The 24,052-nt window shown below is 34.7% G+C and overlaps 1 protein-coding gene across 1 annotated transcript in view; it reads right to left on the bottom strand.

Moving 5' to 3' along the window:
- Positions 1–14,928, bottom strand: part of LOC147019677 (inner nuclear membrane protein Man1-like) — a 58,079-nt gene extending 43,151 nt beyond the window's left edge. The window contains exon 1 of the mRNA XM_085894304.1: positions 14,364–14,928. Coding sequence (XP_085750430.1) covers positions 14,364–14,919 — 556 coding nt within the window. The 5' untranslated portion in view covers positions 14,920–14,928. The remainder of the gene's footprint in view (positions 1–14,363) is intronic.
- Between the last annotated feature and the right edge of the window lie 9,124 nt (positions 14,929–24,052).

The following is a 24,052-nucleotide window of genomic DNA, read 5'->3' on the forward strand; positions in this document are numbered from 1 at the left end:
AGTTGTGAAGTTCGGTGAATTTTCGGGTTTTACATTCAAGTTTGGATCAACTTGTGAAATTAGGTGAATTTTGGGGTTTTACATTCAAGTTTGGATCAACTTGTGAAATTAGGTGAATTTTGGGGTTTTACATTCAAGTTTGGATGAAGTTGTGAAGTTCGGTGAATTTTGGGATTTCACATTCAAGTTTGGATCAAGTTGTGAAGTTCAGTGAATTTTGGGGTTTTACATTCAAGTTTGGATCAACTTGTGAAATTAGGTGAATTTTGGGGTTTTACATTAAAGTTTGGATCAACTTGTGAAAATAGGTGAATTTGGGGTTTTCCATTAAAGTTTGGATCAACTTGTGAAATTCGGTGAATTTTGGGGTTTTACATTCAAGTTTGGATCAACCTGCGAAATTCGGTGAATTTTGGGGTTTTACATTCAAGTTTGGATCAAGTTGTGAAGTTCGGTGAATTTTGGGGTTTTACATTCAAGGTTGGGTGAACTCGTGAAATGAGGTGAATTTTGGGGTTTTACATTCAAGTTTGGATCAAGTTGTGAAGTTCGGTGAATTTTGGGGTTTCACATTCAAGTTTGGATGAAGTTGTGAAGTTCGGTGAATTTTGGGATTTCACATTCAAGTTTGGATCAAGTTGTGAAGTTCAGTGAATTTTGGGGTTTTACATTCAAGTTTGGATCAACTTGTGAAATTAGGTGAATTTTGGGGTTTTACATTAAAGTTTGGATCAACTTGTGAAAATAGGTGAATTTGGGGTTTTCCATTAAAGTTCGGATCAACTTGTGAAATTCGGTGAATTTTGGGGTTTTACATTCAAGTTTGGATCAAGTTGTGAAGTTCGGTGAATTTTCGGGTTTTACATTCAAGTTTGGATCAACTTGTGAAATGAGGTCAATTTTGGGGTTTTACATTCAAGTTTGGATCAAGTTGTGAAGTTCGGTGAATTTGGGTATTTTACATTCAAGGTTGGGTGAACTCGTGAAATGAGGTGAATTTTGGGGTTTTACATTCAAGTTTGGATCAAGTTGTGAAGTTCGGTGAATTTTCGGGTTTTACATTCAAGTTTGGATCAACTTGTGAAATGAGGTGAATTTTGGGGTTTTACATTCAAGTTTGGATCAAGTTGTGAAGTTCGGTGCATTTGGGTATTTTACATTCAAGGTTGGATGAACTCGTGAAATGAGGTGAATTTTGGGGTTTTACATTCAAGTTTGGATCAAGTTGTGAAGTTCAGTGAATTTTGGTGTTTCACATTCAAGTTTGGATCAAGTTGTGAAGTTCGGTGAATTTTCGGGTTTTACATTCAAGTTTGGATCAACTTGTGAAATTAGGTGAATTTTGGGGTTTTACATTAAAGTTTGGATCAACTTGTGAAATTAGGTGAATTTGGGGTTTTCATTAAAGTTTGGATCAACTTGTGAAATTAGGTGAATTTTGGGGTTTTACATTAAAGTTTGGATCAACTTGTGAAATTCGGTGAATTTGGGGTTTTCCATTAAAGTTTGGATCAACTTGTGAAATTAGGTGAATTTTGGGGTTTTACATTAAAGTTTGGATCAACTTGTGAAATTCGGTGAATTTTGGGGTTTTACATTCAAGGTTGGATAAACCTGCGAAATTCGGTGAATTTTGGGGTTTTACATTCAAGTTTGGATCAACCTGCGAAATTAGGTGAATTTGGGTATTTTACATTCAAGGTTGGATAAACCTGCGAAATTAGGTGAATTTTGGGGTTTTACATTCAAGGTTGGATAAACCTGCGAAATTAGGTGAATTTTGGGGTTTTTCATTCAAGTTTGGATCAACTTGTGAAATTCGGTGAATTTCGGGTTTTCCATTAAAGTTTGGATCAACTTGTGAAATTCGGTGAATTTTGGGGTTTTACATTCAAGTTTGGATCAACTTGTGAAATTAGGTGAATTTTGGGGTTTTACATTAAAGTTTGGATCAACTTGTGAAAATAGGTGAATTTGGGGTTTTCCATTAAAGTTTGGATCAACTTGTGAAATTCGGTGAATTTTGGGGTTTTACATTCAAGTTTGGATCAACCTGCGAAATTAGGTGAATTTTGGGGTTTTACATTCAAGTTTGGATCAAGTTGTGAAGTTCGGTGAATTTTCGGGTTTTACATTCAAGTTTGGATCAACTTGTGAAATTAGGTGAATTTTGGGGTTTTACATTCAAGTTTGGATCAAGTTGTGAAGTTCGGTGCATTTGGGTATTTTACATTCAAGGTTGGATGAACTTGTGAAATTAGGTGAATTTTGGGGTTTTACATTCAAGTTTGGATCAAGTTGTGAAGTTCGGTGAATTTTGGGGTTTCACATTCAAGTTTGGATCAAGTTGTGAAGTTCAGTGAAATTTGGGGTTTCACATTCAAGTTTGGATCAAGTTGTGAAGTTCGGTGAATTTTGGGGTTTTACATTCAAGTTTGGATCAACTTGTGAAATTAGGTGAATTTTGGGGTTTTACATTCAAGTTTGGATCAACTTGTGAAATTAGGTAAATTTTGGGGTTTTACATTCAAGTTTGGAGCAAGTTGTGAAGTTCGGTGAATTTTGGGGTTTCACATTCAAGTTTGGATGAAGTTGTGAAGTTCGGTGAATTTTGGGACTTCACATTCAAGTTTGGATCAAGTTGTGAAGTTCAGTGAATTTTGGGGTTTTACATTCAAGTTTGGATCAACTTGTGAAATTAGGTGAATTTTGGGGTTTTACATTCAAGTTTGGATCAAGTTGTGAAGTTCAGTGAATTTTGGGGTTTTACATTCAAGTTTAGATCAAGTTGTGAAGTTCGGTGAATTTGGGTATTTTACATTCAAGGTTGGATGAACTCGTGAAAGTAGGTGAATTTTGGGGTTTTACATTCAAGTTTGGATCAAGTTGTGAAGTTCGGTGAATTTTGGGGTTTCACATTCAAGCTTGGATCAAGTTGTGAAATTAGGTGAATTTTGGGGTTTTACATTCAAGTTTGGATCAAGTTGTGAAGTTCGGTGAATTTTGGGGTTTCACATTCAAGTTTGGATGAAGTTGTGAAGTTCGGTGAATTTTGGGAAATCACATTCAAGTTTGGATCAAGTTGTGAAATTCGGTGAATTTCGGGTTTTCCATTAAAGTTTGGATCAACTTGTGAAATTCGGTGAATTTTGGGGTTTTACATTCAAGTTTGGATCAACTTGTGAAATTAGGTGAATTTTGGGGTTTTACATTAAAGTTTGGATCAACTTGTGAAAATAGGTGAATTTGGGGTTTTCCATTAAAGTTTGGATCAACTTGTGAAATTCGGTGAATTTTGGGGTTTTACATTCAAGTTTGGATCAACCTGCGAAATTAGGTGAATTTTGGGGTTTTACATTCAAGTTTGGATCAAGTTGTGAAGTTCGGTGAATTTTCGGGTTTTACATTCAAGTTTGGATCAACTTGTGAAATTAGGTGAATTTTGGGGTTTTACATTCAAGTTTGGATCAAGTTGTGAAGTTCGGTGCATTTGGGTATTTTACATTCAAGGTTGGATGAACTTGTGAAATTAGGTGAATTTTGGGGTTTTACATTCAAGTTTGGATCAAGTTGTGAAGTTCGGTGAATTTTGTGGTTTCACATTCAAGTTTGGATCAAGTTGTGAAGTTCAGTGAATTTTGGGGTTTCACATTCAAGTTTGGATCAAGTTGTGAAGTTCGGTGAATTTTCGGGTTTTACATTCAAGTTTGGATCAACTTGTGAAATTAGGTGAATTTTGGGGTTTTACATTAAAGTTTGGATCAAGTTGTGAAGTTCAGTGAAATTTGGGGTTTCACATTCAAGTTTGGATCAAGTTGTGAAGTTCGGTGAATTTTGGGGTTTTACATTCAAGTTTGGATCAACTTGTGAAATTAGGTGAATTTTAGGGTTTTACATTCAAGTTTGGATCAACTTGTGAAATTAGGTGAATTTTGGGGTTTTACATTCAAGTTTGGATGAAGTTGTGAAGTTCGGTGAATTTTGGGATTTCACATTCAAGTTTGGATCAAGTTGTGAAGTTCAGTGAATTTTGGGGTTTTACATTCAAGTTTGGATCAACTTGTGAAATTAGGTGAATTTTGGGGTTTTACATTAAAGTTTGGATCAACTTGTGAAAATAGGTGAATTTGGGGTTTTCCATTAAAGTTTGGATCAACTTGTGAAATTCGGTGAATTTTGGGGTTTTACATTCAAGTTTGGATCAACCTGCGAAATTAGGTGAATTTTGGGGTTTTACATTCAAGTTTGGATCAAGTTGTGAAGTTCGGTGAATTTGGGTATTTTACATTCAAGGTTGGATGAACTCGTGAAATTAGGTGAATTTTGGGGTTTTACATTCAAGTTTGGATCAAGTTGTGAAGTTCGGTGAATTTTGGGGTTTCACATTCAAGTTTGGATCAAGTTGTGAAGTTCAGTGAAATTTGGGGTTTCACATTCAAGTTTGGATCAAGTTGTGAAGTTCGGTGAATTTTGGGGTTTTACATTCAAGTTTGGATCAACTTGTGAAATTAGGTGAATTTTGGGGTTTTACATTCAAGTTTGGATCAACTTATGAAATTAGGTAAATTTTGGGGTTTTACATTCAAGTTTGGAGCAAGTTGTGAAGTTCGGTGAATTTTGGGGTTTCACATTCAAGTTTGGATGAAGTTGTGAAGTTCAGTGAATTTTGGGGTTTTACATTCAAGTTTGGATCAACTTGTGAAATTAGGTGAATTTTGGGGTTTTACATTCAAGTTTGGATCAAGTTGTGAAGTTCAGTGAATTTTGGGGTTTTACATTCAAGTTTCGATCAAGTTGTGAAGTTCGGTGAATTTGGGTATTTTACATTCAAGGTTGGATGAACTCGTGAAAGTAGGTGAATTTTGGGGTTTTACATTCAAGTTTGGATCAAGTTGTGAAGTTCGGTGAATTTTGGGGTTTCACATTCAAGCTTGGATCAAGTTGTGAAATTAGGTGAATTTTGGGGTTTTACATTCAAGTTTGGATCAAGTTGTGAAGTTCGGTGAATTTTGGGGTTTCACATTCAAGTTTGGATGAAGTTGTGAAGTTCGGTGAATTTTGGGAAATCACATTCAAGTTTGGATCAAGTTGTGAAGTTCAGTGAATTTTGGGGTTTTACATTCAAGTTTGGATCAACTTGTGAAATTAGGTGAATTTTGGGGTTTTACATTAAAGTTTGGATCAACTTGTGAAATTCGGTGAATTTCGGGTTTTCCATTAAAGTTTGGATCAACTTGTGAAATTCGGTGAATTTTGGGGTTTTACATTCAAGTTTGGATCAACTTGTGAAATTAGGTGAATTTTGGGGTTTTACATTAAAGTTTGGATCAACTTGTGAAAATAGGTGAATTTGGGGTTTTCCATTAAAGTTTGGATCAACTTGTGAAATTCGGTGAATTTTGGGGTTTTACATTCAAGTTTGGATCAACCTGCGAAATTAGGTGAATTTTGGGGTTTTACATTCAAGTTTGGATCAAGTTGTGAAGTTCGGTGAATTTTCGGGTTTTACATTCAAGTTTGGATCAACTTGTGAAATTAGGTGAATTTTGGGGTTTTACATTCAAGTTTGGATCAAGTTGTGAAGTTCGGTGCATTTGGGTATTTTACATTCAAGGTTGGATGAACTTGTGAAATTAGGTGAATTTTGGGGTTTTACATTCAAGTTTGGATCAAGTTGTGAAGTTCGGTGAATTTTGGGGTTTCACATTCAAGTTTGGATCAAGTTGTGAAGTTCAGTGAAATTTGGGGTTTCACATTCAAGTTTGGATCAAGTTGTGAAGTTCGGTGAATTTTAGGGTTTTACATTCAAGTTTGGATCAACTTGTGAAATTAGGTGAATTTTGGGGTTTTACATTCAAGTTTGGATCAACTTATGAAATTAGGTAAATTTTGGGGTTTTACATTCAAGTTTGGAGCAAGTTGTGAAGTTCGGTGAATTTTGGGGTTTCACATTCAAGTTTGGATGAAGTTGTGAAGTTCGGTGAATTTTGGGACTTCACATTCAAGTTTGGATCAAGTTGTGAAGTTCAGTGAATTTTGGGGTTTTACATTCAAGTTTGGATCAACTTGTGAAATTAGGTGAATTTTGGGGTTTTACATTCAAGTTTGGATCAAGTTGTGAAGTTCAGTGAATTTTGGGGTTTTACATTCAAGTTTAGATCAAGTTGTGAAGTTCGGTGAATTTGGGTATTTTACATTCAAGGTTGGATGAACTCGTGAAAGTAGGTGAATTTTGGGGTTTTACATTCAAGTTTGGATCAAGTTGTGAAGTTCGGTGAATTTTGGGGTTTCACATTCAAGCTTGGATCAAGTTGTGAAATTAGGTGAATTTTGGGGTTTTACATTCAAGTTTGGATCAAGTTGTGAAGTTCGGTGAATTTTGGGGTTTCACATTCAAGTTTGGATGAAGTTGTGAAGTTCGGTGAATTTTGGGAAATCACATTCAAGTTTGGATCAACTTGTGAAATTAGGTGAATTTTGGGGTTTTACATTCAAGTTTGGATCAACTTGTGAAATTCGGTGAATTTTGGGGTTTTACATTCAAGTTTGGATCAACTTGTGAAATTAGGTGAATTTTGGGGTTTTACATTAAAGTTTGGATCAACTTGTGAAAATAGGTGAATTTGGGGTTTTCCATTAAAGTTTGGATCAACTTGTGAAATTCGGTGAATTTTGGGGTTTTACATTCAAGTTTGGATCAACCTGCGAAATTAGGTGAATTTTGGGGTTTTACATTCAAGTTTGGATCAAGTTGTGAAGTTCGGTGAATTTTCGGGTTTTACATTCAAGTTTGGATCAACTTGTGAAATTAGGTGAATTTTGGGGTTTTACATTCAAGTTTGGATCAAGTTGTGAAGTTCGGTGCATTTGGGTATTTTACATTCAAGGTTGGATGAACTTGTGAAATTCGGTGAATTTTGGGGTTTTACATTCAAGTTTGGATCAAGTTGTGAAGTTCGGTGAAATTTGGGGTTTCACATTCAAGTTTGGATCAAGTTGTGAAGTTCGGTGAATTTTGGGGTTTTACATTCAAGTTTGGATCAACTTGTGAAATTAGGTGAATTTTAGGGTTTTACATTCAAGTTTGGATCAACTTGTGAAATTAGGTAAATTTTGGGGTTTTACATTCAAGTTTGGATCAAGTTGTGAAGTTCGGTGAATTTTGGGGTTTCACATTCAAGTTTGGATGAAGTTGTGAAGTTCGGTGAATTTTGGGATTTCACATTCAAGTTTGGATCAAGTTGTGAAGTTCAGTGAATTTTGGGGTTTTACATTCAAGTTTGGATCAACTTGTGAAATTAGGTGAATTTTGGGGTTTTACATTAAAGTTTGGATCAACTTGTGAAATTCGGTGAATTTCGGGTTTTCCATTAAAGTTTGGATCAACTTGTGAAATTCGGTGAATTTTGGGGTTTTACATTCAAGTTTGGATCAACCTGCGAAATTAGGTGAATTTTGGGGTTTTACATTCAAGGTTGGATAAACCTGCGAAATTAGGTGAATTTTGGGGTTTTACATTCAAGTTTGGATCAAGTTGTGAAGTTCGGTGAATTTGGGTATTTTACATTCAAGGTTGGATGAACTCGTGAAATTAGGTGAATTTTGGGGTTTTACATTCAAGTTTGGATCAAGTTGTGAAGTTTGGTGAATTTTCGGGTTTTACATTCAAGTTTGGATCAACTTGTGAAATTAGGTGAATTTTGGGGTTTTACATTCAAGTTTGGATCAAGTTGTGAAGTTCAGTGAATTTTGGGGTTTTACATTCAAGTTTGGATCAACTTGTGAAATTCGGTGAATTTCGGGTTTTCCATTAAAGTTTGGATCAACTTGTGAAATTCGGTGAATTTTGGGGTTTTACATTCAAGTTTGGATCAACTTGTGAAATTAGGTGAATTTTGGGGTTTTACATTAAAGTTTGGATCAACTTGTGAAAATAGGTGAATTTGGGGTTTTCCATTAAAGTTTGGATCAACTTGTGAAATTCGGTGAATTTTGGGGTTTTACATTCAAGTTTGGATCAACCTGCGAAATTAGGTGAATTTTGGGGTTTTACATTCAAGTTTGGATCAAGTTGTGAAGTTCGGTGAATTTTCGGGTTTTACATTCAAGTTTGGATCAACTTGTGAAATTAGGTGAATTTTGGGGTTTTACATTCAAGTTTGGATCAAGTTGTGAAGTTCGGTGAATTTGGGTATTTTACATTCAAGGTTGGATGAACTCGTGAAATTAGGTGAATTTTGGGGTTTTACATTCAAGTTTGGATCAAGTTGTGAAGTTCGGTGAATTTTGTGGTTTCACATTCAAGTTTGGATCAAGTTGTGAAGTTCAGTGAATTTTGGGGTTTCACATTCAAGTTTGGATCAAGTTGTGAAGTTCGGTGAATTTTCGGGTTTTACATTCAAGTTTGGATCAACTTGTGAAATTAGGTGAATTTTGGGGTTTTACATTCAAGTTTGGATCAAGTTGTGAAGTTCGGTGAATTTTGGGGTTTCACATTCAAGTTTGGATCAAGTTGTGAAGTTCGGTGAATTTTGGGGTTTTACATTCAAGTTTGGATCAACTTGTGAAATTAGGTGAATTTTAGGGTTTTACATTCAAGTTTGGATCAACTTGTGAAATTAGGTAAATTTTGGGGTTTTACATTCAAGTTTGGATCAAGTTGTGAAGTTCGGTGAATTTTGGGGTTTCACATTCAAGTTTGGATCAAGTTGTGAAGTTCGGTGAATTTTGGGGTTTCACATTCAAGTTTGGATCAAGTTGTGAAGTTCAGTGAATTTTGGGGTTTTACATTCAAGTTTGGATCAACTTGTGAAATTAGGTGAATTTTGGGGTTTTACATTCAAGTTTGGATCAAGTTGTGAAGTTCGGTGAATTTTGGGGTTTCACATTCAAGTTTGGATGAAGTTGTGAAGTTCGGTGAATTTTGGGAAATCACATTCAAGTTTGGATCAACTTGTGAAATTAGGTGAATTTTGGGGTTTTACATTCAAGTTTGGATCAACTTGTGAAATTAGGTCAAGTTTGATCAATTCTGAATTTTGGGGTTTTACATTCAAGTTTGGATCAAGGTCATTCAAGTTTGGATCAAGTTGTGAAGTTCGGTGAATTTTGGGGTTTTACATTCAAGTTTGGATCAAGTTGTGAGATCATTCAAGTTTGGATCAACTTGCATTCAAGTTTGGATCAACTTGTGAAATTAGGTAAATTTTGGGGTTTTACATTCAAGTTTGGATCAAGTTGTGAAGTTCGGTGAATTTTGGGGTTTCACATTCAAGTTTGGATCAAGTTGTGAAGTTCAGTGAATTTTGGGGTTTTACATTCAAGTTTGGATCAACTTGTGAAATTAGGTGAATTTTGGGGTTTTACATTCAAGGTTGGATGAACTCGTGAAATTAGGTGAATTTTGGGGTTTTTCATTCAAGTTTGGATCAAGTTGTGAAGTTCAGTGAAATTTGGGGTTTTACATTCAAGTTTGGATCAAGTTGTGAAGTTCGGTGAATTTTGGGATTTCACATTCAAGTTTGGATCAACTTGTGAAATTAGGTGAATTTTGGGGTTTTACATTCAAGTTTGGATCAAGTTGTGAAGTTCGGTGAATTTTGGGGTTTCACATTCAAGTTTGGATGAAGTTGTGAAGTTCGGTGAATTTTGGGATTTCACATTCAAGTTTGGATCAAGTTGTGAAGTTCAGTGAATTTTGGGGTTTTACATTCAAGTTTGGATCAACTTGTGAAATTAGGTGAATTTTGGGGTTTTACATTAAAGTTTGGATCAACTTGTGAAATTCGGTGAATTTCGGGTTTTCCATTAAAGTTTGGATCAACTTGTGAAATTCGGTGAATTTTGGGGTTTTACATTCAAGTTTGGATCAACCTGCGAAATTAGGTGAATTTTGGGGTTTTACATTCAAGGTTGGATAAACCTGCGAAATTAGGTGAATTTTGGGGTTTTACATTCAAGTTTGGATCAAGTTGTGAAGTTTGGTGAATTTTCGGGTTTTACATTCAAGTTTGGATCAACTTGTGAAATTAGGTGAATTTTGGGGTTTTACATTCAAGTTTGGATCAAGTTGTGAAGTTCGGTGAATTTGGGTATTTTACATTCAAGGTTGGATGAACTCGTGAAATTAGGTGAATTTTGGGGTTTTACATTCAAGTTTGGATCAAGTTGTGAAGTTCAGTGAAATTTGGGGTTTCACATTCAAGTTTGGATCAAGTTGTGAAGTTCGGTGAATTTTGGGGTTTTACATTCAAGTTTGGATCAAGTTATGAAGTTCAGTGAAATTTGGGGTTTCACATTCAAGTTTGGATCAAGTTGTGAAGTTCGGTGAATTTTGGGGTTTTACATTCAAGTTTGGATCAACTTGTGAAATTAGGTGAATTTTGGGGTTTTACATTCAAGTTTGGTTCAAGTTGTGAAGTTCGGTGAATTTTGGGGTTTCACATTCAAGTTTGGATCAAGTTGTGAAGTTCAGTGAAATTTGGGGTTTCACATTCAAGTTTGGATCAAGTTGTGAAATTAGGTGAATTTTGGGGTTTTACATTCAAGTTTGGATCGACTTGTGAAATTAGGTGAATTTTGGGGTTTTACATTCAAGTTTGGATCAAGTTGTGAAATTAGGTGAATTTTGGGGTTTTACATTCAAGTTTGGATCGACTTGTGAAATTAGGTGAATTTTGGGGTTTTACATTCAAGTTTGGATCAAGTTGTGAAGTTCGGCGAATTTAGGTATTTTACATTCAAGTTTGGATCAACTCGCGAAATTAGGTGAATTTTGGGGTTTTACATTCAAGTTTGGATCAAGTTGTGAAGTTCGGTGAATTTTCGGGTTTTACATTCAAGTTTGGATCAACTTGTGAAATAAGGTGAATTTTGGGGTTTTACATTCAAGTTTGGATCAAGTTGTGAAGTTCGGTGAATTTTGGGGTTTCACATTCAAGTTTGGATCAAGTTGTGAAGTTCAGTGAAATTTGGGGTTTCACATTCAAGTTTGGATCAAGTTGTGAAGTTCGGTGAATTTTGGGGTTTTACATTCAAGTTTGGATCAACTTGTGAAATTAGGTGAATTTTGGGGTTTTACATTCAAGTTTGGATCAACTTGTGAAGTTCGTTGAATTTTGGGGTTTCACATTCAAGTTTGGATCAACTTGTGAAATTAGGTGAATTTTGGGGTTTTTCATTCGTTTGGATCAACTTGTGAAATTAGGTGAATTTTGGGGTTTCACATTCAAGTTTGGATCAACTTGTGAAATTAGGTGAATTTTGAGGTTTTACATTCGTTTGGATCAACTTGTGAAATTAGGTGAATTTTGGGGTTTCACATTCAAGTTTGGATGAAGTTGTGAAGTTCGGTGAATTTTGGGATTTCACATTCAAGTTTGGATCAAGTTGTGAAGTTCAGTCAATTTTGGGGTTTTACATTCAAGTTTGGATCAACTTGTGAAATTAGGTGAATTTTGGGGTTTTACATTAAAGTTTGGATCAACTTGTGAAATTCGGTGAATTTTGGGGTTTTACATTCAAGTTTGGATCAACCTGCGAAATTAGGTGAATTTTGGGGTTTTACATTCAAGTTTGGATCAAGTTGTGAAGTTCGGTGAATTTGGGTATTTTACATTCAAGGTTGGATGAACTCGTGAAATGAGGTGAATTTTGGGGTTTTACATTCAAGTTTGGATCAAGTTGTGAAGTTCGGTGAATTTGGGTATTTTACATTCAAGGTTGGATGAACTCGTGAAATTAGGTGAATTTTGGGGTTTTACATTCAAGTTTGGATCAAGTTGTGAAGTTCGGTGAATTTTGGGGTTTCACATTCAAGTTTGGATCAAGTTGTGAAGTTCGGTGAATTTTGGGGTTTTACATTCAAGTTTGGATCAACTTGTGAAATTAGGTGAATTTTGGGGTTTTACATTCAAGTTTGGATCAACTTGTGAAATTAGGTGAATTTTGGGGTTTTACATTCAAGTTTGGATCAAGTTGTGAAGTTCGGCGAATTTAGGTATTTTACATTCAAGTTTGGATCAACTTGCGAAATTAGGTGAATTTTGGGGTTTTACATTCAAGTTTGGATCAAGTTGTGAAGTTCGGTGAATTTTGGTATTTTACATTCAAGTTTGGATCAACTTGCGAAATTCGGTGAATTTTGGGGTTTTACATTCAAGTTTGGATCAAGTTGTGAAGTTCGGTGAATTTAGGTATTTTACATTCAAGTTTGGATCAACTTGTGAAATTCGGTGAATTTTGGGGTTTTACATTCAAGTTTGGATCAAGTTGTGAAGTTTGGTGAATTTTGGGGTTTCACATTCAAGTTTGGTTCAAGTTGTGAAGTTCAGTGAATTTTGGGGTTTCACATTCAAGTTTGGATCAAGTTGTGAAGTTCGGTGAATTTTCGGGTTTTACATTCAAGGTTGGTTGAACTCGTGAAATTAGGTGAATTTTGGGGTTTTACATTCAAGTTTGGATCAAGTTGTGAAGTTCGGTGAATTTGGGTATTTTACATTCAAGGTTGGTTGAACTCGTGAAATTAGGTGAATTTTGGGGTTTTACATTCAAGTTTGGATCAAGTTGTGAAGTTCGGTGAATTTTGGGGTTTTACATTCAAGTTTGGATCAAGTTGTGAAGTTCGGCGAATTTAGGTATTTTACATTCAAGTTTGGATCAACTTGCGAAATTCGGTGAATTTTGGGGTTTTACATTCAAGTTTGGATCAAGTTGTGAAGTTCGGTGAATTTAGGTATTTTACATTCAAGTTTGGATCAACCTGTGAAATTCGGTGAATTTTGGGGTTTTACATTCAAGTTTGGATCAAGTTGTGAAGTTCGGTGAATTTTGGGGTTTTACATTCAAGTTTGGATCAAGTTGTGAAGTTCGGCGAATTTAGGTATTTTACATTCAAGTTTGGATCAACTTGAGAAATTAGGTGAATTTTGGGGTTTTACATTCAAGTTTGGATCAAGTTGTGAAGTTCGGTGAATTTAGGTATTTTACATTCAAGTTTGGATCAAGTTGTGAAATTAGGTGAATTTTGGGGTTTTACATTCAAGTTTGGATCAAGTTGTGAAGTTCAGTGAATTTGGGTATTTTACATTCAAGGTTGGATGAACTCGTGAAATTACGCGGATTTTGGGGATTTACATTCAAGTTTGGATCAACTCATGAAATTCGGTGAATTTAGGAGTTTTACATTCAAGTTTGGATCAACTTGTGAAGTTCGGTGAATTTTGGAGTTTTACATTCAAGTCTGGACCAACCAGTGAAGTTTGATGAATTTTGGGGTTTTACATTCAAGTTTGGACCAACCAGTGAAGTTTGATGAATTTTGAGGTTTTACATTCAAGTTTGGATCAACAAGTGAAATTTAGTGAATTTTGAGGTTATATTGTTCGAGATTGATGTATACACCAACAATCGTGTAGTTTGCACATCGTCGAAAGACGGTGCATACAGACAGAGACAGACAGCGGGCAGACAGAGACAGACAGCGGGCAGACGGGCAGACAGCGGGCAGACAGAGAAAGACAGCGGGCAGCCAGACAGAGAAAGACAGCGGGCAGCCAGACAGAGAAAGACAGCGGGCAGCCAGACAGAGAAAGACAGCGGGCAGCCAGACAGAGAAAGACAGCGGGCAGACAGACAGAGAAAGACAGCGGGCAGCCAGACAGAGAAAGACAGCGGGCAGACAGACAGAGAAAGACAGCGGGCAGACAGACAGAGAAAGACAGCGGGCAGACAGACAGAGAAAGACAGCGGGCAGCCAGACAGAGAAAGACAGCGGGCAGCCAGACAGAGAAAGACAGCGGGCAGCCAGACAGAGAAAGACAGCGGGCAGCCAGACAGAGAAAGACAGCGGGCAGCCAGACAGAGAAAGACAGCGGGCAGCCAGACAGAGAAAGACAGCGGGCAGCCAGACAGAGAAAGACAGCGGGCAGCCAGACAGAGAAAGACAGCGGGCAGCCAGACAGAGAAAGACAGCGGGCAGCCAGACAGAGAAAGACAGCGGGCAGCCAGACAGAGAAAGACAGCGGGCAGCCAGACAGAGAAAGACAGCGGGCAGCCAGACAGAGAAAGACAGCGGGCAGCCAGACAGAGAAAGACAGCGGGCAGACAGACAGAGAAAGACAGCGGGCAGACAGACAGAGAAAGACAGCGGGCAGACAGACAGAGAAAGACAGCGGGCAGACAGACGGAGAAAGACAGCGGGCAGACTTACGGAGAAAGACAGCGGGCAGACAGACGGAGAAAGACAGCGGGCAGACAGACGGAGAAAGACAGCGGGCAGACAGACGGAGAAAGACAGCGGGCAGACAGACAGAGAAAGACAGCGGGCAGACAGAGAAAGACAGCGGGCAGACGTTGACACTCACTGGTATTATAATTAGTTGTGTCTCCATTACTCCGGACGTTCAGGTAGGCACAGGCGAGACCCAGGAAGAAAACGGCTGTGCCTATCAGAAGCAACATAGACAGCTGCTGTGCCCAGAAGGAACTCGGAGCCCTCGCTTGTCCCGCCGTTGCAAACTGCCGCAGTAGCTCTCCTTCGCCATCCGAACCCCGGCGCCGTCGAGGCCGCAATCCCAGCCCGTCTGCTTCCCCGTCTGAGTCCGAGTACTCCAATTCCCCGTCGATTCGGTCCGCCCCATTGGCAGCGACTTCGGTCCTTTGCGACCCTGAGAGTGAGACCCTCCGCAGCCCGTTGATAGCACTAAAGCAATTGGCCTCAGAGTAGCAACCTCCATGGGCGCCGCACGCCGCCTTTCTTCTTTCGGGAACCGCCGTCCGATGGTCCGGTGCTTCCCGGAAGCCTTTGGTCAAGGCGTGCGGTCCGTTTCTCTTGCTGTGTCCCAGGCCCGCTGTGCATTGCACGACACCCTGAAACCCAGGCGCCGCCATGTCTCCCCATTCGACTCGTGATGACGTCATATTCAAATGAGAATACGTGAAAGACGTGATGACGTAAACTCAGCACGCATTGTTCGCCTTATTGTGGTATTATTTTCATGAAATTTTAACTGTTCTACAATCGGCGAATAACAACAACTCTCTTTGCTGATAATTTGATTTAATCCGTTAAATTGTCTGTGGAACCAAACTCGGCAGAGATGGATGTTTGTACCAATCGAGCGAACAATCTGATGCAATAATCCCCAGATAATGAGAAAACCAGATGCTGCACAGAAAAACTGTAGTTCCACCATGTCCAGCTTTTTCTCTCTCATGAACCGCTTTATCCCATCCCGTCTGGTGTGAACTTCATCCGGGAACGGCCAACGTGTCCCGATTCTTCACCAAGAATGCTCCAGGCAGTGTAACCAACACTTGCAGAGGTTTAAATCACTTGAATTTCTTGAATTAAAAATACCACAAATGTGTCGGCAAAAACCGTGCCTTGTCTGCAAAAACCACACGTCCATCCCGCAAGACAAGGGAGCGCCGCTCTCACCCGCTTACAGTGGAGATGACGTGACGTGACACATGAGCTGACCAGAAATATGCATGAGGAAAAACATGAACATGGATGAGGAAAACCATGAATATGTACGAGGAAAAAACATGAATATGTATGTGGAAAAACATAAATATGAACGAGGAAAACATGAATATGTACGAGGAAAAACAGAAATATGTATGAGGAAAAACATGAATATGTACGAGGAAAAACATGAACATGTATGAGGAAAAACATGAACATGTATGAGGAAAAACATGAATATGTATAAGGAAAAACATGAAGATGTACGAGTAAAAACATGAATATATACGAGGAAAACCTGAACATGTATGAGGAAAAATAGAAATATGTATGAGGAAAAACATGAATATGTATGAGGAAAAAACATGAATATGTACGAGGAAAAACATGAACATGTATGAGGAAAAACATGAATATGTACAAGGAAAAACATGAATATGTACGAAGAAAAACAGAAATATGTACGAGGAAAAACATGAACATGTATGTGGAAAAACATAAATATGTACGAGGAAAAACATGAATATGTACGAGGAAAAACATGAACATGTACGAGGAAAAACATGAATATGTATGAGGAAAAACATGAATATGTATGAGGAAAAACATGAATATGTACGAGGAAAAACATGAACATGTATGAGGAAAAACATGAACATGTATGAGGAAAAACATGAATATGTATAAGGAAAAACATGAACATGTATGAGGAAAAACATGAACATGTATGAGGAAAAACGTGAACGTGTATGAGGAAAAACATGAATATGTATGAGGAAAAACTGAAATATGTACGAGGAAAAACATGAATATGTATGAGGAAAAACATGAATATATATGAGGAAAAACATCAATATGTACGAGGAAAAACAGAAATATGTACGAGGAAAAACATGAACATGTATGTGGAAAAACATAAATATGTACGAGGAAAAACATGAATATGTATGAGGAAAAACAGAAATATGTATGAGGAAAAACATGAATATGTACGAGGAAAAACATGAACATGTATGAGGAAAAACATGAACATGTATGAGGAAAAACATGAACATGTATGAGGAAAAACATAAATATGTACGAGGAAAAACATGAATATGTACGAGGAAAAACATGAACATGTATGAGGAAAAACATGAACATGTATGAGGAAAAACATGAACATGTATGAGGAAAAACATGAACATGTATGAGGAAAAACATGAATATGTACGAGGAAAAACATGAATATGTATGAGGAAAAACATAAATATGTACGAGGAAAAACATGAATATGTACGAGGAAAAACATGAATATGTATGAGGAAAAACATAAATATGTACGAGGAAAAACATGAATATGTACGAGGAAAAACATGAACATGTATGAGGAAAAACATGAACATGTATGAGGAAAAACATGAACATGTATGAGGAAAAACATGAACATGTATGAGGAAAAACATGAATATGTACGAGGAAAAACATGAATATGTATGAGGAAAAACATAAATATGTACGAGGAAAAACATGAATATGTACGAGGAAAAACATGAATATGTATGAGGAAAAACATAAATATGTACGAGGAAAAACATGAATATGTACGAGGAAAAACATGAATATGTACGAGGAAAAACATGAACATGTATGAGGAAAAACATGAATATGTACAAGGAAAAACATGAACATGTATGAGAAAAAACATAAATATGTATGAGGAAAAACATGAATATGTATAAGGAAAAACATGAATATAAATAAGGAAAAACATGAATATGTATGAGAAAAAACATGAATATGTACGAGGAAAAACATGAATATGGATAAGGAAAAACATGAATATATATAAGGAAAAACATGAATATGTATGAGGAAAAACATGAATATGTATGAGGAAAAACATGAACATGTATGAGGAAAAACATGAATATGTATGAGGAAAAACATAAATATGTACGAGGAAAAACATGAATATGTACGAGGAAAAACATGAACATGTACGAGGAAAAACATGAACATGTACGAGGAAAAACATGAATATGTACGAGGAAAAACATGAACATGTACGAGAAAAAACATAAATATGTATGAGGAAAAACATGAATATGTATAAGGAAAAACATGAATATAAATAAGGAAAAACATGAATATGTACGAGGAAAAACATGAATATGTATAAGGAAAAACATGAATATATATAAGGAAAAACATGAATATGTATGAGGAAAAACATGAATATGTATGAGGAAAACATGAATATGTACGAGGGAAAACATGAATATATATGAGGAAAAACATGAATATGTATGAGGAAAAACATGAACATGTACGAGGAAAAACATGAATATGTATGAGGAAAAACATGAATATGTATGAGGGAAACATAAACATGTATGAGGAAAAACATGAACATGTACGAGGAAAAACATGAATATGTATGTGGAAAACATAAACATGTATGAGGAAAAACATGAATATGTATGAGGAAAAACATGAATATATATGAGGAAAAACATGAATATGTACGAGGAAACACATGAATATGTACGAGGAAAAACATGAACATGTATGAGGAACAACATGAACATGTATGAGGAAAAACATGAATATGTATGAGGAAAAACATAAATATGTACGAGGAAAAACATGAACATGTATGAGGAAAAACGTGAACGTGTATGAGGAAAAACATGAATATGTATGAGGAAAAACTGAAATATGTACGAGGAAAAACATGAATATGTATGAGGAAAAACATGAATATATATGAGGAAAAACATCAATATGTACGAGGAAAAACAGAAATATGTACGAGGAAAAACATGAACATGTATGTGGAAAAACATAAATATGTACGAGGAAAAACATGAATATGTATGAGGAAAAACAGAAATATGTATGAGGAAAAACATGAATATGTACGAGGAAAAACATGAACATGTATGAGGAAAAACATGAACATGTATGAGGAAAAACATGAACATGTATGAGGAAAAACATAAATATGTACGAGGAAAAACATGAATATGTACGAGGAAAAACATGAACATGTATGAGGAAAAACATGAACATGTATGAGGAAAAACATGAACATGTATGAGGAAAAACATGAACATGTATGAGGAAAAACATGAATATGTACGAGGAAAAACATGAATATGTATGAGGAAAAACATAAATATGTACGAGGAAAAACATGAATATGTACGAGGAAAAACATGAATATGTATGAGGAAAAACATAAATATGTACGAGGAAAAACATGAATATGTACGAGGAAAAACATGAACATGTATGAGGAAAAACATGAACATGTATGAGGAAAAACATGAACATGTATGAGGAAAAACATAAATATGTACGAGGAAAAACAAGAATATGTACGAGGAAAAACATGAACATGTATGAGGAAAAACATGAACATGTATGAGGAAAAACATGAACATGTATGAGGAAAAACATGAACATGTATGAGGAAAAACATGAATATGTACGAGGAAAAACATGAATATGTATGAGGAAAAACATAAATATGTACGAGGAAAAACATGAATATGTACGAGGAAAAACATGAATATGTATGAGGAAAAACATAAATATGTACGAGGAAAAACATGAATATGTACGAGGAAAAACATGAACATGTATGAGGAAAAACATGAATATGTACGAGGAAAAACATGAATATGTACGAGGAAAAACATGAACATGTATGAGGAAAAACATGAATATGTACAAGGAAAAACATGAACATGTATGAGAAAAACATAAATATGTATGAGGAAAAACATGAATATGTATAAGGAAAAACATGAATATAAATAAGGAAAAACATGAATATGTATGAGGAAAAACATGAATATGTACGAGGAAAAACATGAATATGTATAAGGAAAAACATGAATATATATAAGGAAAAACATGAATATGTATGAGGAAAAACATGAATATGTATGAGGAAAAACATGAACATGTATGAGGAAAAACATGAATATGTAGGAGGAAAAACATAAATATGTACGAGGAAAAACATGAATATGTACGAGGAAAAACATGAATATGTACGAGGAAAAACATGAATATGTACGAGGAAAAACATGAACATGTATGAGGAAAAACATGAATATGTACAAGGAAAAACATGAACATGTATGAGAAAAAACATAAATATGTATGAGGAAAAACATGAATATGTATAAGGAAAAACATGAATATAAATAAGGAAAAACATGAATATGTACGAGGAAAAACATGAATATGTATAAGGAAAAACATGAATATATATAAGGAAAAACATGAATATGTATGAGGAAAACCTGAACATGTATGAGGAAAAATAGAAATATGTATGAGGAAAAACATGAATATGTATGAGGAAAAAACATGAATATGTACGAGGAAAAACATGAACATGTATGAGGAAAAACATGAATATGTACAAGGAAAAACATGAATATGTACGAAGAAAAACAGAAATATGTACGAGGAAAAACATGAACATGTATGTGGAAAAACATAAATATGTACGAGGAAAAACATGAATATGTACGAGGAAAAACATGAACATGTACGAGGAAAAACATGAATATGTATGAGGAAAAACATGAATATGTATGAGGAAAAACATGAATATGTACGAGGAAAAACATGAACATGTATGAGGAAAAACATGAACATGTATGAGGAAAAACATGAATATGTATAAGGAAAAACATGAACATGTATGAGGAAAAACATGAACATGTATGAGGAAAAACGTGAACGTGTATGAGGAAAAACATGAATATGTATGAGGAAAAACTGAAATATGTACGAGGAAAAACATGAATGTGTATGAGGAAAAACATGAATATATATGAGGAAAAACATCAATATGTACGAGGAAAAACAGAAATATGTACGAGGAAAAACATGAACATGTATGTGGAAAAACATAAATATGTACGAGGAAAAACATGAATATGTATGAGGAAAAACAGAAATATGTATGAGGAAAAACATGAATATGTACGAGGAAAAACATGAACATGTATGAGGAAAAACATGAACATGTATGAGGAAAAACATGAACATGTATGAGGAAAAACATAAATATGTACGAGGAAAAACATGAATATGTACGAGGAAAAACATGAACATGTATGAGGAAAAACATGAACATGTATGAGGAAAAACATGAACATGTATGAGGAAAAACATGAACATGTATGAGGAAAAACATGAATATGTACGAGGAAAAACATGAATATGTATGAGGAAAAACATAAATATGTACGAGGAAAAACATGAATATGTACGAGGAAAAACATGAATATGTATGAGGAAAAACATAAATATGTACGAGGAAAAACATGAATATGTACGAGGAAAAACATGAACATGTATGAGGAAAAACATGAACATGTATGAGGAAAAACATGAACATGTATGAGGAAAAACATAAATATGTACGAGGAAAAACATGAATATGTACGAGGAAAAACATGAACATGTATGAGGAAAAACATGAACATGTATGAGGAAAAACATGAACATGTATGAGGAAAAACATGAACATGTATGAGGAAAAACATGAATATGTACGAGGAAAAACATGAATATGTATGAGGAAAAACATAAATATGTACGAGGAAAAACATGAATATGTACGAGGAAAAACATGAATATGTATGAGGAAAAACATAAATATGTACGAGGAAAAACATGAATATGTACGAGGAAAAACATGAACATGTATGAGGAAAAACATGAATATGTACGAGGAAAAACATGAATATGTACGAGGAAAAACATGAACATGTATGAGGAAAAACATGAATATGTACAAGGAAAAACATGAACATGTATGAGAAAAAACATAAATATGTATGAGGAAAAACATGAATATGTATAAGGAAAAACATGAATATAAATAAGGAAAAACATGAATATGTATGAGAAAAAACATGAATATGTACGAGGAAAAACATGAATATGTATAAGGAAAAACATGAATATATATAAGGAAAAACATGAATATGTATGAGGAAAAACATGAATATGTATGAGGAAAAACATGAACATGTATGAGGAAAAACATGAATATGTATGAGGAAAAACATAAATATGTACGAGGAAAAACATGAATATGTACGAGGAAAAACATGAACATGTATGAGGAAAAACATGAATATGTACGAGGAAAAACATGAATATGTACGAGGAAAAACATGAACATGTATGAGGAAAAACATGAATATGTACGAGGAAAAACATGAATATGTACGAGGAAAAACATGAACATGTATGAGGAAAAACATGAATATGTACAAGGAAAAACATGAACATGTATGAGAAAAAACATAAATATGTATGAGGAAAAACATGAATATGTATAAGGAAAAACATGAATATAAATAAGGAAAAACATGAATATGTACGAGGAAAAACATGAATATGTATAAGGAAAAACATGAATATATATAAGGAAAAACATGAATATGTATGAGGAAAAACATGAATATGTATGAGGAAAACATGAATATGTACGAGGGAAAACATGAATATATATGAGGAAAAACATGAATATGTATGAGGAAAAACATGAATATGAACGAGGAAAAACATGAATATGTAGGAGGAAAAACATGAATATGTAGGAGGAAAAACATGAATATGTTTGAGGAAAAACATAAATATGTAGGAGGAAAACCATGAATATGTAAGAGGAAAAACATGAATATGTAGGAGTAAAAACATGAATATGTTTGAGGAAAAACATGAATATGTTTGAGGAAAAACATAAATATGTAGGAGGAAAACCATGAATATGTAAGAGGAAAAACATGAATATGAACGAGGAAAAACATGAATATGTTGGAGGAAAAACATGAATATGAACGAGGAAAAACATGAATATGTTGGAGGAAAAACATGAATATGTTTGAGGAAAAACATGAACATGTATGAGGAAAAACATGAATATGTACGAGGAAAAACATGAATATGTATGAGGAAAAACATAAATATGTACGAGGAAAAACATGAATATGTACGAGGAAAAACATGAATATGTATGAGGAAAAACATAAATATGTACGAGGAAAAACATGAATATGTACGAGGAAAAACATGAACATGTATGAGGAAAAACATGAATATGTACGAGGAAAAACATGAATATGTACGAGGAAAAACATGAACATGTATGAGGAAAAACATGAATATGTACAAGGAAAAACATGAATATGTACGAGGAAAAACATGAACATGTATGAGAAAAAACATAAATATGTATGAGGAAAAACATGAACATGTATGAGAAAAAACATAAATATGTATGAGGAAAAACATGAATATGTATAAGGAAAAACATGAATATAAATAAGGAAAAACATGAATATGTACGAGGAAAAACATGAACATGTATGAGGAAAAACATGAATATGTACAAGGAAAAACATGAACATGTATGAGAAAAAACATAAATATGTATGAGGAAAAACATGAACATGTATGAGAAAAAACATAAATATGTATGAGGAAAAACATGAATATGTATGAGGAAAAACATGAATATGTACGAGGAAAAACATGAATATGTACGAGGAAAAACATGAATATGTATGAGGAAAAACATAAATATGTATGAGGAAAAACATGAACATGTATGAGGAAAAACATGAATATGTATGAGGAAAAACATGAATATGTATGAGGAAAAACATGAATATGTATGAGGAAAAACATGAATATGTATGAGGAAAAACATGAATATGTACGAGGAAAAACATGAATATGTATGAGGAAAAACATGAATATGTATGAGGAACAACATGAATATGTATGAGGAAAAACATGAATATGTATGAGGAAAAACATGAATATGTATGAGGAAAACATGAACATGTATGAGGAAAAACATGAATATGTATGAGGAAAAACATGAATATGTATGAGGAAAAACATGAATATGTACGAGGAAAAACATGAATATGTATGAGGAAAAACATGAATATGTATGAGGAAAAACATGAATATGTACGAGGAAAAACATGAATATGTACGAGGAAAAACATGAACATGTATGAGGAAAAACATGAAATATGTATGAGGAAAAACATGAATATGTATGAGGAAAAACATGAACATGTATGAGGAAAAACATGAATATGTATGAGGAAAAACATGAATATGTATGAGGAAAAACATAAATATGTACGAGGAAAAACATGAATATGTATGAGGAAAAACATGAATATGTATGAGGAAAAACATGAATATGTACGAGGAAAAACAGAAATATGTACGAGGAAAAACATGAATATGTATGAGGAAAAACATGAATATGTATGAGGAAAAACATGAACATGTATGAGGAAAACATGAATATGTACGAGGAAAAACATGAATATGTACGAGGAAAAACATGAACATGTATGAGGAAAAACATGAACATGTATGAGGAAAAACATGAACATGTATGAGGAAAAACATGAACATGTATGAGGAAAACATGAATATGTACGAGGAAAAACATGAATATGTATGAGGAAAAACATGAATATGTATGAGGAAAAACATGAATATGTATGAGGAAAAACATGAACATGTATGAGGAAA

Source organism: Eptatretus burgeri, chromosome 9 (assembly GCF_056783735.1).
Source record: "Eptatretus burgeri isolate ZD-2024b chromosome 9, Ebu_testis_v1, whole genome shotgun sequence".
Classification (NCBI taxonomy): domain Eukaryota; kingdom Metazoa; phylum Chordata; class Myxini; order Myxiniformes; family Myxinidae; genus Eptatretus; species Eptatretus burgeri.